We start from the raw sequence: 14,139 nt of genomic DNA, 5'->3' as shown, positions 1-14,139 counted from the left end.
AATTAACATATTTAAATATCCACAGGGCCTACTAGGGCCGTCCAGACACTAGGGAGGTGTGAGGAAGTGGGGGCGGGTCTGATCCACAGAAATATTCACTCTTTCTGTGCTTTTTCCACAGATCGGGCTCGGTGGAAACAGACCTTGAAATTGTGTTTGACAACTCCACCTCTCCCGCGCCCACCGCTCAGGAAATTGCCAACGTTATCGGAGAAAACGCTTTAAATAACAGCAACACGATAGGGGGGCTCCCCCTGGGGCCGAACACCATCAGAGTTGACGGTGAGTACAGAAAACCCTTGCCAGGGTTACTAAGTGCTATACAAACAAAATTAAAATACAGCATTAACGCCTTGCCAGGGATAGTAGGCAGTATACAAACACAATTGCAGTATAGCATAAACACCTGAAACTATCTTTGAGGCAAAGGGGCACTTACCTGCAAGTATGCAGCTATGCCACTGTGAGGTCACTGGTCCCCTTGCAGAACACAGTCCTAAGATGCTCTCTCTGGTCACCCTGGCACTTCCGGGAGGAGGGCTTACTTTTAGTCAGGCACAGGTGAGTCCAGCAGCAGAGCACTCATTGAAGGTGAGTGCAATGGGGGTGTTTGTTTCCACTTAATGCACAAAACATTCTCCAGTATTGAATATTTCATAGATTCACATGCTTGAATCATTCCCTGTCGTTGAAGTGGGAGTCCGACTGTACCAAAGTAAACCAGTATGTATCAGTATCATAGCCTTAGTATAATGGCAATGAAAAGTCAGTTTAGTAGCCTTTGTATATCCTTTTTTTTAAAAGAACCAAACTTGAACTATAACCAATCAGGCAACAGCACTCTCTAGAACACTCCCAACAGAGGCAGAATCCCTCTAATTTTCTACCGCAGGTCGTGGAAAGGAGCCTCCCTACTCCCTACTTAGTTTTTTCCTGTACATTTGAAGATTTATCTACAACTACTATGTATGAGAAGTCTAAAAAGAAGCTCTTCAGATCCTGCAAAGCCTGTGGAAAGAAAAGGCTACATGTGGACAATCCACACAGAGACTGTCTTTACTGCCTCTACCTTCATCAGGTAAAAGAGTGCAAAATCTGTCACACTTTCTCATCTAAAACCTTAAAGGACGGTGGCGTCTTTGGCTACAGAAGTCTAAATCTCAGAAATCCACCACTTCTGATGAGGACAGTGATAAATAAGTAAGAATCCGCAGGAGATCAAGAACATCAAAACAAGGGACTTCTGAGGAGAGTAGAAAGGCCTTAAAAAACATCATAAAGACCCTCTGAGAACTGAGAAGCTAAAACTTATCTCTACAGAGGCGACCTCCTATTAACCTTCTACTCCATCTGTGAAGACAGGAGAGCGTAAGCATTCCTCTTCCTCTGAACCCTCGATGTCGAGGGCAATACATTCTCTCAAAATCCTGCTGACAACGACATCATTGTCGACCCCAGTATTGATGACTAATGTTACTACTGTCTCGTCTACGAGACCATCATCGTTGAGAACTTTGACGATTACAGTCATCGGCGCACCCAACACGTCAACAAAGGTATTATCATCCATTAAGACACTGTTGACTGCGGTGTTACCCCTGATGACAAAGTATATGATGACAAAGTATATGATGACACAGTTGACTGCAATAACATAGAAAAATACACCGGCGACACCGGCGACGAAGGCATCGACAACTGAGTTACTACCGTAGTTCACAATGACATCATCAACGGGACCATTGACGATGATAAAAATCATCAAAATAACAAAAACAGCAGTAAGACCTGAATTGACATCCCCTAGCAAGGTCTCATCTTTGCCGCCAAGTTACTTGTTGGCTATGGAAGAGTCTGACGATGAATGGCCTTTTTGAGTCAGTGCACAGCCTATCAGAGCTCCAGTTAAAATACAAGGAGGAAGACAATGAAAATGAGGAAGAGCATTATTATCATCAATATTATGCACCTGCCAAGCGGCATTATGAACATTACCAATACCATCCTCATCCTCAGCTTAGGTATGATGAAGTGCAAATGCCCATATAGCTAGTCCAGGATTTTCAGTCCAAGCTGCAGGATTAAAGAAGAAGATGTCCTGACCCTTCACAGGAGCAGCTTGTAGCGACACCACAGACTGCCTCTTCTGCTACGCCGAGGCATATTCCTCAACCTATAATGCCCAGGGTAAAACCTGCCTCGAACATAGTGGCACCACCAAGAGAAGACCAAACGTCTTCAGAAGGTGAAAGGGAGTAAGGCGAAAACACTCAACCCCAACATCCAGAGGATAAGTGGGATGACTACCTTGTCCCTTCTCCATCGCCTCCAACACCACACTCCTTAGACTTTCTCCCAGAGGACATCGAGGGATTTCATAACCTGATGGACTGGGCTGCAACACGATTTCATCTCCCAACCTCTGCTAAACAGTTCAAATGATTTCTTTCTGATTTCAAGGAGCAAGCAAGAAAGTCTGTGAGGGCCATCTCCATCATTGACTATATCTAGGAGGAGGGGATCAAGATAATGAAGAATCTGGCTACAGTAGCAGCAGTACCACCTTACATGGACAAGAAGTACAAGGCTACAGAGGATTCTCCCAAACCTGACTCTGTGATCTCACAAGCGGTGAAACGACTCTCCAAAAACCCATCTGATCCCATCTTCGATCCACCAGACAAAGAAGGCAGGTGTTATATTCTAAATATATTCTTGCATGTTTCTTAAAATGCTTTAGTGTTACAAATGTTTATACTTAAATGTTGTATTGCAGTCTGTTACTATGGTACATGGAGTTCTATGTCCCATGAGGCAGCTGTTATGAAGATTTCTACCTGAAAATACGTTGTACTGTGCTCTCTTAATAAATCCATTGTTTATACATTTCCTGCCTGAATGCAATACTACAGCAGGCATTTAGACAACAGAGGGAAGAGATTCTCCCTCATGTCTGCCATCACAGTTCGAGCAGGCAACTCACTAGCGACCTACAAATATGGTCCGATGTCAGCAGCCTAGTGGCTTGATGCCTACAGACAAAAAGGCAGGAGCAAGAAAGATCTTCCAGGAGGGTGAGTACGCCTCCCTGGAGAATATAGATTGCGCGACGGACATGGCTGCCCCAGGTTTCTGCCCAGTAGCTAAAGCAGCGGTCTTGAGATGCCATTCCTGGCCTACATCTTTTTGGCCAAAGGTTCAATCAAAGGTTTTGGACGTGGCCTATGATGGAGAAACTTTGGTTGGAAAACATATAGATGACACACTACTGGCGATAAAGACGTACAATGACACCACTAGGTCTCTAGGCACCCTTCATTTTAAGAAGTAGCCCTTCCGGGGGGCTCGAGGAAGAGGTCTTTCTATCAACAGAGGGGGTTATCAATGATCTCAACAATATCAACCCTTTCAATCCCAATATAGACCCACCCACCAACATCATGCGTACCATCAACCACCCTTAGAAGCTTACAACAAACAAGGTCTGCGCTGCAAGCTACCCCTGCCCTCCTTTCCACCTGGTCGATGTGCAGGTCATAAAAAGTGACCTAGCCCAGGTACCAGCTACATCCACTACTTCCCCTCATGTGACCGCAAATATTTCCAACTACCTTCCTCAATGGAAAGATATAACGTTGTACAAATGAGTATACCCTTGAGTTTGTGCAGAGACCACCAAGTAACCCTCCAAAGGGGGCGCTGCCACCTTGTCTTCACTTATTGAGTAAAAAAGCCCTAATAATACTTACCAAGAGTGTGATAGAAAAGGTCCATTGTTCTCAGGAGGGCATGAGATTCTACTCCTGTTTTTTCTTTCGACAAAAGAAAACAAAGGAATGTAGACCCATCCTAGACCTCAGGATACTAAACAAATTCCTACACAAACATTCTTTCGGTATAATTACTCTCTCTCCGACATCATACATGTCCTAAACAACGGAAATTACATGACCTCTTACTAGACTTATAGACTTACAAGATGCGTATTTCAACATTCCCATGCATCCCAAACATCACAAATATCTCTGCTTCACCGTAGCTAGTACCCATTACCAGTTCAGAGTCCTCCCATTTGGCTTCAAGTCATCTCCTTGGATATTCACCAAATGTCTCGCCCTTGTGGCAGCCACATTCAGAAAACAAGGTCATCAGGTAATCCCCTAGCTAGACAACGGACTGCTAAAAGCCTCAACACCGTAGCAAGCTGCTAAAGCAACCAAGGCTTGCCTCTAACTGTTCATAGAATGGGCCTCGTAGTGAATTATCCAAAATCCTCCACTATCCCAGGTCAAACAATAATGTTTTTGGGAGTCAACCTGAATATAAACAAAAACAAAGCCTATCTATCACAAGACAGGCAGCGAAGGTTGACAAACTTGGCTCTTAATATTTCCAAAAGAAAGTCCATTTTAGTGCATCTGTAAAAGTCGCTATTAGTCTTGATCTCTTCTGCGATAAACCTGGTCCCACAGGCATGACTGAAGATGAGGCCACTGCAAGAGGAACTCCAACTGCAATGGATCCAATCGAAGTCTTGATCAGCATTACCCAAAGGATGCTAGAAATGTTAGCATGGTGGTCTAAAATATCTCATCTGTCAAAATGCCTCACATTCTTGACTCCAGTACCAGACTTCGTCATCACGACCGATGCCTCCTTTATGGGCTGGGGTAGCCACTAGCAGGACCTGCAAATCTGAGGGAGGTGGTCAGTGCTACAGAAATCAACGCATAGCAGGAGCCTCCTTGCTGGTCCATACAGACAATACGACCAACAGGTATTACATTAACCAGCAAGGGGGTACAAGGTCGCTAACTCTATCTCAGGAAGCCCAAGACCTTTGGAACTGGCTCACAGCAGACAAAATATTTCTGAAAACAGAGCACCTGTCAGGAGTGAACAACATCTTAGCGGACACTCTCAGCAGTACCAGAGAAAGTTGCCAGGAGTAGAAACTGGATCGGTTGGAGCTGGACAAAATATTCTCACGGTGGGGAAAACCAGTTCTATGCCAGTCGATACCCGCTCCCAGGGTCATGGGGGAATGCCCTTTCAATGAGCTGATCCGGGATTTATGCATAACTTTTTACCCCCTTCCCTCTGAAACCAAGGATTCTCAACAAGATAAAATGGAGCACCGTTGCCTCATTCTAATAGCTCCCAAATAGCTCAGACAGCATTGGTTTGTGCAGCTCCTGCTGCTGTCAGAGTCCAATCCCATCCACCTACTGAACATTCAAACACTCTTGAGAAGGAACAATGGCCAGATACTACACCTGGAGCCAGCCTCTCTCCAATTGCCGGCGTGGCTCCTGAATTCAGTGAGTTCCAGGGATTAGACATCCCTCAGGATTGTAGGGAGATTTTATCCAAGGCACAAGCGGAAGCTACAAACAAGACATAAATTAAAATGAAAGTGATTCTGTTCATTTTGTCAACAGTCTAACATGCATCCATTGGAAGTATCACCTAAACAGATTCTGCCCTACTTGCTGTCGCTAGCTAGATTAGGATTGGTTCCATGCGTGGTCTGATGTCAGCAGCCTAGTGGCTTGATGCCTACAGACAAAAAGACGGAAGCAAGAAAGATCTTCCAGGAGGGTGAGTACGCCTCCCTGGAGAATATAGATTGCGCGACGGACATGGCTGCCCCAGGTTTCTGCCAAGTAGCCAAAGCAGCGGTCTTGAGACGCCATCCCTGGCCTACATCTTTTTGGCCGAAGGTTCAATCAAAGGTTTTGGACGTGGCCAGCATTGGATCTCTTTGTGGCAGACAAGAACGCCAAATGCCAGTTCTAAGCCAGTCGATACCCACTCCCAGGGTTGTGGGGGAAGGCCCTTTCAATGAGCTGATCCTGGATTTATGCATAACTTTTTCCCCCCTTCCCTCTGAAACCAAGGATTCTCAACAAGATAAAATGGAGCACCGTTGCCTCATTCTAATAGCTCCCAAATAGCTCAGACAGCATTGGTTTGTGCAGCTCCTGCTGCTGTCAGAGTCCAATCCCATCCACCTACTGAACATTCAAACACTCTTGAGAAGGAACAATGGCCAGATACTACACCTGGAGCCAGCCTCTCCCCAATTGCCGGCGTGGCTCCTGAATTCAGTGAATTCCAGGGATTAGACATCCCTCAGGATTGTAGGGAGATGTTATCCAAGGAACGAGCGGAAACTACAAACAAGACATAAATTAAAATGAAAGTGATTCTGTTCATTTTGTCAACAGTCTAACCTGCATCCATTGGAAGTATCACCTAAACAGATTCTGCCCTCCTTGCTGTCGCTAGCTAGATTAGGATTGGTTCCATGCGTGTTTAAAGGTTCACCAAGCCGCAATTTCAAGGTACAGACGCTCCACACATTCTCTCGCTCTCTCTATTCCACTAGAATAGTCAAACAGGTCATGAACAGATTGTTCAGAGCTTTCCCCCCAGTAGAGCTCCTCCCCCAGAATGGTATCGCAACGTGGTTCTTTCGCAGCTTATGAAGCCTCTATTCGAGCCCATTCACAAGGAAGATCTGAAATTTCTCACATCGAAGGTCGCTTTGCTGTTAGCTCTCACTTCAACGAGAAGAGTCGGCGAAATTCAGGCTTTCGCAACACAGGAACCGTTCTTGCGTTTCACTGATGAAACAACAGACCCAAGGTCATCACCTTGGTTCCATCCCAATTTCATCTCAATTACCCTATCATAGTTCATTCTTTTTTCCCAAATCCGGCATCTCCAGCTGAAAGGTCTCTCCACACCTTGGACATTAAACGTTGTCTTAAATTCTATCTCCATCGTACCAAACAATTCCGGAACATTGATCAGCTGTTGGTCTCTTACAGACTCTTTACTCAAGGTACGGCAGTCATGAAAGCAACCTGCCATCATACAGTTTTGCCATACCAAAGCTGGCAAACCACTCTCAGCAGGAGCAAAGGCAAACTGAACCTGGGCAGTGTCTACCTCAGATGCTCTGATTGCAGGCATTCCTCTGGAGAAGATATGTCATGCTGCGACATGGAAGAACACCCACACGCTCACACCGCACTACTGCAGTCGTAGGGCAAGTAGTTTTACATCATTTGTTTCAATAAGGCGAGCCTCCTTAATTGTAAGTGATGGTTATATCTCTTTACTAATGTATCTGATGACGTTGTATATGAAAAAATAGTCTTTTCATATATAGACGATTTACATAAAATTATGCATACATGTATTTATGTGTGGAGATATGTACTAGACTGTTACCCACCACTCACTAGGGTACTTCTATTATTATATCTACATTCATATTCACCTACAAAACTGCTTGCTATTCTGATTCAAGCACATTTGACAGTAGAATGCCTCTTACAAGCAGTCTGAAACCATAGAATGTCACATGTAAGTTTGGTGAAAAGTTGGCAGCTATGACCATCACAGAACATGGCTTAAAAGACCGAGCAGTGATTGCTGTGCCAAGTTTCATGAGTCTAGTCTGTACCTGTGCTCAGCACAATGGGGTCATTTGAAGACATGTTGTGCTCTAAAGGCACAAGCATTACACCAATACCGAGTCAGTGCAGATACAGGCGAGAGCCCACCTTATAAACATCGACAGGTAATAACTGCTACAAGGACCTAATGGACAAAGATTCAAAATAGAAAATTGTAAATTACGACTAATAACAATTATACTAAAATGGATTCCATAAAAGTGGCTTGTGCACCGTCTTCTACAGAATGCATTTGTATTTTGTGAACCGACCTATGTACTATAAGTCAGTTCCCAAGCTACAGAATCGTAGTGGGTTGCAATTCGACCTAACATTACAATGCATGAAATCAGGCACAAATTGTGACCCAATATGGTTGGCTACAATCACAGGGAAGGTGACTTGCTGCGTTCAGCAGACCATCATGTTTGTGACTTCTTTTTAATCAAGCAAACTTCTTTTATTTCAAACCAGACAGTTTTCCTTTAGGAAAAACGAAATGTGTTTAAGAAAAAAAGATTGGGCCCGATTCACAGAACTAACTTAAGACAAAATCCTAAACTTACTACTTTTGGTATTCACAGAAGTTAGGATTTTGTCTTAAGACAGACTTAAGTTAGGATTCTGTCTTAAGTCTGTTTTAAGACAAAATCCTAACTTCTGTGAATACCAAAAGTAGTAAGTTTAGGATTTTGTCTTAAGTTAGTTCTGTGAATCAGCCCCAAAGATTTTACAATTTTTCTTATTAATAAGCAGTAGTCCTGTGAACCACCGCCTACTCCCTAAAAAGAATTTCTGTAAACATTCTCACATGGGAACTGGTCCCCTGGGAATCCTATCCACTTTGTGAATGTGTTACCACCTCCTTCGAATTGATGGTAAAATATTAATGATTTTACAGGTTTAATACATTTAAAAAAGGGTTTTAGCACTCACAAACCCACTGATTTACCCAATCAAAGGCTTTACGAATGCTGGAACCCAGATTTCCAAACCAGTGATACACGCACAATAGAAATGTTTGCACCAAAGACAGACATGGGTATAAGAGGATATGTCCACTCTTCCCATGAAGCAGCACCATACCTACTGGTGCCCGGTCACACTGGCAGCTGTGCTCTTGAGGTTCACCAGTGAGACTCCCTCCAGGGGAACTCATCAGAACATGCCGGTATTGAGAAAATAATACCAGAGGACAGATTTAAAGAGGGGGTTTCAGGCTTAAGGCAGTGTTAAGACTATCATAAAAGAGAGTCGAAGACTTGCTGAGCCTGCAAGGATAATCTTAAGACTGTAAAACTAGTCCTCACATACATCAAGATATTCTTATGCTCCAAAAAAAACTTCAGTAAATCCGGCATGGTGTCTGCTCACCTCCCCGGCCCCAGCAGCAGTCAGTGGACAACACTATAGTGAATCCACACATCCCTAGTGGTACACTGCCACATGGCCGTCCCTGGCACCGTGGCCTGGATCTCTAGAGAGCAAGGCTCTCATCTGAGGTTATAACGGTATTGTGAACTTGCTTGACATTTTTACATGAACTCATTCTCTCCTTTCTTGTCCCCCCCCCCCTCCCTTCTGGACTGCTCGCAGGAATTCCGTTTGTGACTACAACTACAGCTGCAACATCAGCAGCAACAACAGCCCCAATAACAACAGTCGGAACCTCTGCATCAACTGCTGAAACTACTCCTGCAACAACAGCTGCAATAACAGCAGCTACAACTGCTGCAACTACACCTGCAACAACAGGTGCAACAACTGCAGCTACAACAGCTGCAACAACTACAGCTACAACTGCTGCAACAACTCCAGCTACAACAGCCCCAATAACAACAGCAGGAACAACTGCTGTGACTACACCTGCCCCAACAGCAGCTACTACTGCTGCAATGACACCTGCAACAACAGGTGCAACAACTGCAGCTACAACAGCTGCAACAACTGCAGCTACAACTGCTGCAACAACTCCAGCTACAACAGCCCCAATAACAACAGCAGGAACAACTGCTGTGACTACACCTGCAACAACAGCAGCTACTTCTGCTGCAACAACACCTGCAACAACAGGTGCAACAAATGCAGCTGAAACAACTGCAGCTACAATTGCTGCAACAACTCCATCTACAACAGCCCCAATAACAACAGCCAGAACAACTTCATCAACTGCTGTGGTTACACCTGCAACAACAGTTGCAACAACATTAGCTACAACTGCTGCAAAAACTCCAGCTACAACAGCCCCAATAATAACAGCCGGAACCACAGCATCAACTGCTGTGACTACACCTGCAACAACAGCAGCTACAACAGCTGCTACTACTGCTGCAATGACACCTGCAACAACAGGTGCAACAACTGCAGCTACAACAGCTGCAACAACTGCAGCTACAACTGCTGCAACAACTCCAGCTACAACAGCCCCAATAACAACAGCAGGAACAACTGCTGTGACTACACCTGCAACAACAGCAGCTACTTCTGCTGCAACAACACCTGCAACAACAGGTGCAACAAATGCAGCTGCAACAACTGCAGCTACAATTGCTGCAACAACTCCAGCTACAACAGCCCCAATAACAACAGCAGGAACAACTGCTGTGACTACACCTGCAAAAACAGCTGCAACAACAGCAGCTACTACTGCTGCGACGACACCTGCAACAACGGATGCAAAAACTGCAGCTGCATCAACGGCAGCTACAACTGCTGCAACTCCAGCTACAATAGCCCCAATAACAACAGCAGGAACAACTGCTGTGACTACACCTGCAACAACCGCTGCAACAACAGCAGCTACTACTGCTGCAACGACACCTGCAACAACTGCAGCAACAACAGCCCCAATAACAACAGAAGGAACAACTGCATCAAGTGCTGAAACTACGCCTGCAACAACAGCTGCAACAACAGCAGCTACAACTTCTGCAACTACACCTGCAACAACAGGTGCAACAACTGCAGCTACAACAGCTGAAACAACTCCAGCTACAACAGCACCAATAACAACAGCAGGAACAACTGCTGTGACTACACCTGCAAAAACAGCTGCTGCAACAACAGCAGTTACTACTGCTGCAACGACACCTGCAACAACGGGTGCAACAACTGGAGCTGCATCAACTGCAGCTACAACTGCTGCAACGACGCCAGCTACAGCAGCCCCAATAACAACAGCAGGAACAACTGCTGTGACTACACCTGCAACAACCGTTGCAACAACAGCAGCTACTACTGCTGCCACGACACCTGCAACAACTGCAGCAACAACAGCCCCAATAACAACAGAAGGAACAACTGCATCAACTGCTGAAACTACGCCTGCAACAACAGCTTCAACAACAGCAGCTACAACTGCTGCAACTACACCGGCAACAATAGGTGCAACAACTGCAGCTACAACTGCTGCAACAATTCCAGCTACAACAGCCCCAATATCAACAGCCAGAACAACTGCATCAACTGCTGTGACTACACCTGCAACAACAGCTCCAACAGCAGCAGCTACAACTGCTGCAACAACAGCCGGAACAACTGCATTAACTGCTGTGACTACACCTGCAACAACAGCTGCAACAACAGCAGCTACAACTGCTACAACTACACCTGCAACAACAGTTGCAACAACTGAAGCCACAACAGCTGCAAGAACTGCAGCTACAACTGCTCCAACAACTGCAGCTGCAACAACTGCAGCTACAACAGCTGCAACAACTCCAGCTACAACAGCCCCAATATCAACAGCCAGAACAACTGCATCAACTGCTGTGACTACACCTGCAACAACAGCTGCAACAACAGCAGCAACTACTGCAGCAACAACACCTGCAACAGGTGCAACAACTGCAGCTACAACTGCTGCAACAACTCCAGCTACAACAGAAGGAACAACTGCTGTGACTACAACTGCAACGACAGCTGCAACAACAGCAGCTACTACGGCTGCAATGACACCTGCACCAACTGCAGCAACAACAGCCCCAATAACAACAGCCGGAACAACTGCATCAACTGCTGAAACTATGCCTGCAACAACAGCTGCAACAACAGCAGCTACAACTGCTGCAACTACACCTGCACCAACAGGTGCAACAACTGCAGCTGCAACAACTGCAGCTACAACTGCTGCAACAATCCCAGATACAACAGCCCCAATATCAACAGAAAGAACAACTGCATCAACTGCTGTGACTACACCTGCAACAACAGCTACAACAGCAGCAGCTACAACTGCTGGAACAACAGCTGGAACAACTCCATCAACTGCTGTGACTACACCTGCAACAACAGCTGCCACAACAGCAGCTATAACTGCTGCAACTTCACCTACAACAACATCTGCAATAACTGCAGCTACAACAGCTGCAACAACTGCAGCTACAACTGCTGCAACAACTCCAGCTACAATGGGCCCAATAACAACAGCAGGAGCAACTGCATCAACTGCTGTGACTACACCTGCAACAACAGCTGCAACAACAGCAGCTACAACTACACCTGCACAAACAGGTGCAACAACTGCAGCTACAACTGCTGCAACAACAGTTCCAAAAAAAACAGCCGAAACAACTGCATCAACTGCTGTCACTACACCTGCAACAACAGCTTCAACAACAGCAGGTACAATTGCTACAACAACACCTGCATCAGCAGGTGCAACAACTGTAGCTACAACAGCTGCAACAACTGCAGCTACAACTCTTGCAACAACTCCAGCTACAACTGCCCCAATAACAACAGCCGGAACAACTGCATCAACTGCTATGACTACACCAGCTACAACAGCTGCAACAACAGCAGCCACTACTGCTGCAACTACACCTGCAACAACAGGTGCAACAACTGCAGCTACAACAGCTGCAACAATTGCAGCTACTACTGCTGCAACAACACCTGCAACAACAGGTGCAACAACTGTAGCTACAACTGCTGCAACAACTCCAACCACAACAGCCCAAATATCAACAGCCAGAACAAATGCATCAACTGCTGTGACTACACCTGCAACAACAGCTGCAACAACAGCAGCTGCAACTCCTGCAACTACACCTGCAACCACAGGTGCAACAACTGCAGCTACAACTGCTGCAACAACTCCAGCTACAATGGGCCCAATAACAACAGCAGGAGCAACTGCATCAACTGCTGTGACTACACCTGCAACAACAGCTGCAACAACAGCAGCTACAACTACACCTGCACAAACAGGTGCAACAACACCAGCTACAACTGCTGCAACAACAGTTCCAAAAAAAACAGCCGAAACAACTGCATCAACTGCTGTCACTACACCTGCAACAACAGCTTCAACAACAGCAGGTACAATTGCTACAACAACACCTGCATCAGCAGGTGCAACAACTGTAGCTACAACAGCTGCAACAACTGCAGCTACAACTCTTGCAACAACTCCAGCTACAACTGCCCCAATAACAACAGCCGGAACAACTGCATCAACTGCTATGACTACACCAGCTACAACAGCTGCAACAACAGCAGCCACTACTGCTGCAACTACACCTGCAACAACAGGTGCAACAACTGCAGCTACAACAGCTGCAACAATTGCAGCTACTACTGCTGCAACAACACCTGCAACAACAGGTGCAACAACTGTAGCTACAACTGCTGCAACAACTCCAACCACAACAGCCCAAATATCAACAGCCAGAACAAATGCATCAACTGCTGTGACTACACCTGCAACAACAGCTGCAACAACAGCAGCTGCAACTCCTGCAACTACACCTGCAACCACAGGTGCAACAACTGCAGCTACAACAGCTGCAACAACTGCAGCTACAACTGCTGCAACAACTCCATCTACAACAGCCCCAATAACAACAGCCAGAACAACGTCATCAACTGCTGTGGTTACACCTGCAACAACAGTTGCAACAACATTAGCTACAACTGCTGCAAAAACTCCAGCTACAACAGCCCCAATAATAACAGCCGGAACCACAGCATCAACTGCTGTGACTACACCTGCAACAACAGCAGCTACAACAGCTGCAACAACTGCTGCAACAACTGCAGCTACAACTGGTGAGACAACAGCTGCTACAACTGCTGCAACTACGCCTGCAACAACTGCAGCAACAACAGCTGCAACAACTGCAGCTACAACTGCTGCAACAACTGCAGCTACAACAGCCGCAACAACAGCAGCTACAACAGCAGCTACAACTGCAGAAACTACACCTGCAACAACAGTAACAACTGCAGTGACAACTGCTGCAACAAATTCTGCCTCTACAGCTGCCACAACAGTAGCAACAACAGCTGCAACAACTGCAGCTACAACTATGGCAACAACTGTCACAACAAACGCAGCATCCACGACAGCAGCTACTGCAGCCATTTCAACCACAGCAATCACTGCATCGACAGGTGGGTTCAAAACATTTACAGCACTCATATTATCAGGCTGAGCAATAGCACTTGAATTACAAAACTCTTAATGTTTGTAAAAGAAGTTGCACTTTCAAAGCCCACTGACAAGAAGTCAGGCCATGGGGACCAATTTTGATGACCATATATTTTATGGAGTGAAACTTCTTTGTCTTTTCTTTAAGTAGCTCATACTTTTTTCCAATTGGAATTATTTTTATGAAACTGATCATTTCTTTACAACAGTTTTTAGTTTTAACCATACATCCACCTG

At 45.6% G+C, this 14,139-nt stretch overlaps 1 protein-coding gene across 1 annotated transcript in view; it reads left to right on the top strand.

The window, feature by feature from the left end:
• The window catches only part of LOC144803894 (uncharacterized), a 250,413-nt gene that overhangs the window by 34,124 nt on the left and 202,150 nt on the right, over nucleotides 1-14,139 (top strand). The window contains exons 4-7 of the mRNA XM_078671883.1: nucleotides 122-282; nucleotides 9,066-9,178; nucleotides 9,625-9,751; nucleotides 10,266-13,865. Coding sequence (XP_078528009.1) covers nucleotides 122-282; nucleotides 9,066-9,178; nucleotides 9,625-9,751; nucleotides 10,266-13,865 — 4,001 coding nt within the window. The remainder of the gene's footprint in view (nucleotides 1-121; nucleotides 283-9,065; nucleotides 9,179-9,624; nucleotides 9,752-10,265; nucleotides 13,866-14,139) is intronic.

The sequence above is a fragment of the Lissotriton helveticus genome, chromosome 1_2, assembly GCF_964261635.1.
Source record: "Lissotriton helveticus chromosome 1_2, aLisHel1.1, whole genome shotgun sequence".
Taxonomy (NCBI): domain Eukaryota; kingdom Metazoa; phylum Chordata; class Amphibia; order Caudata; family Salamandridae; genus Lissotriton; species Lissotriton helveticus.
This window is presented reverse-complemented; position numbering and strand designations above follow the sequence as displayed.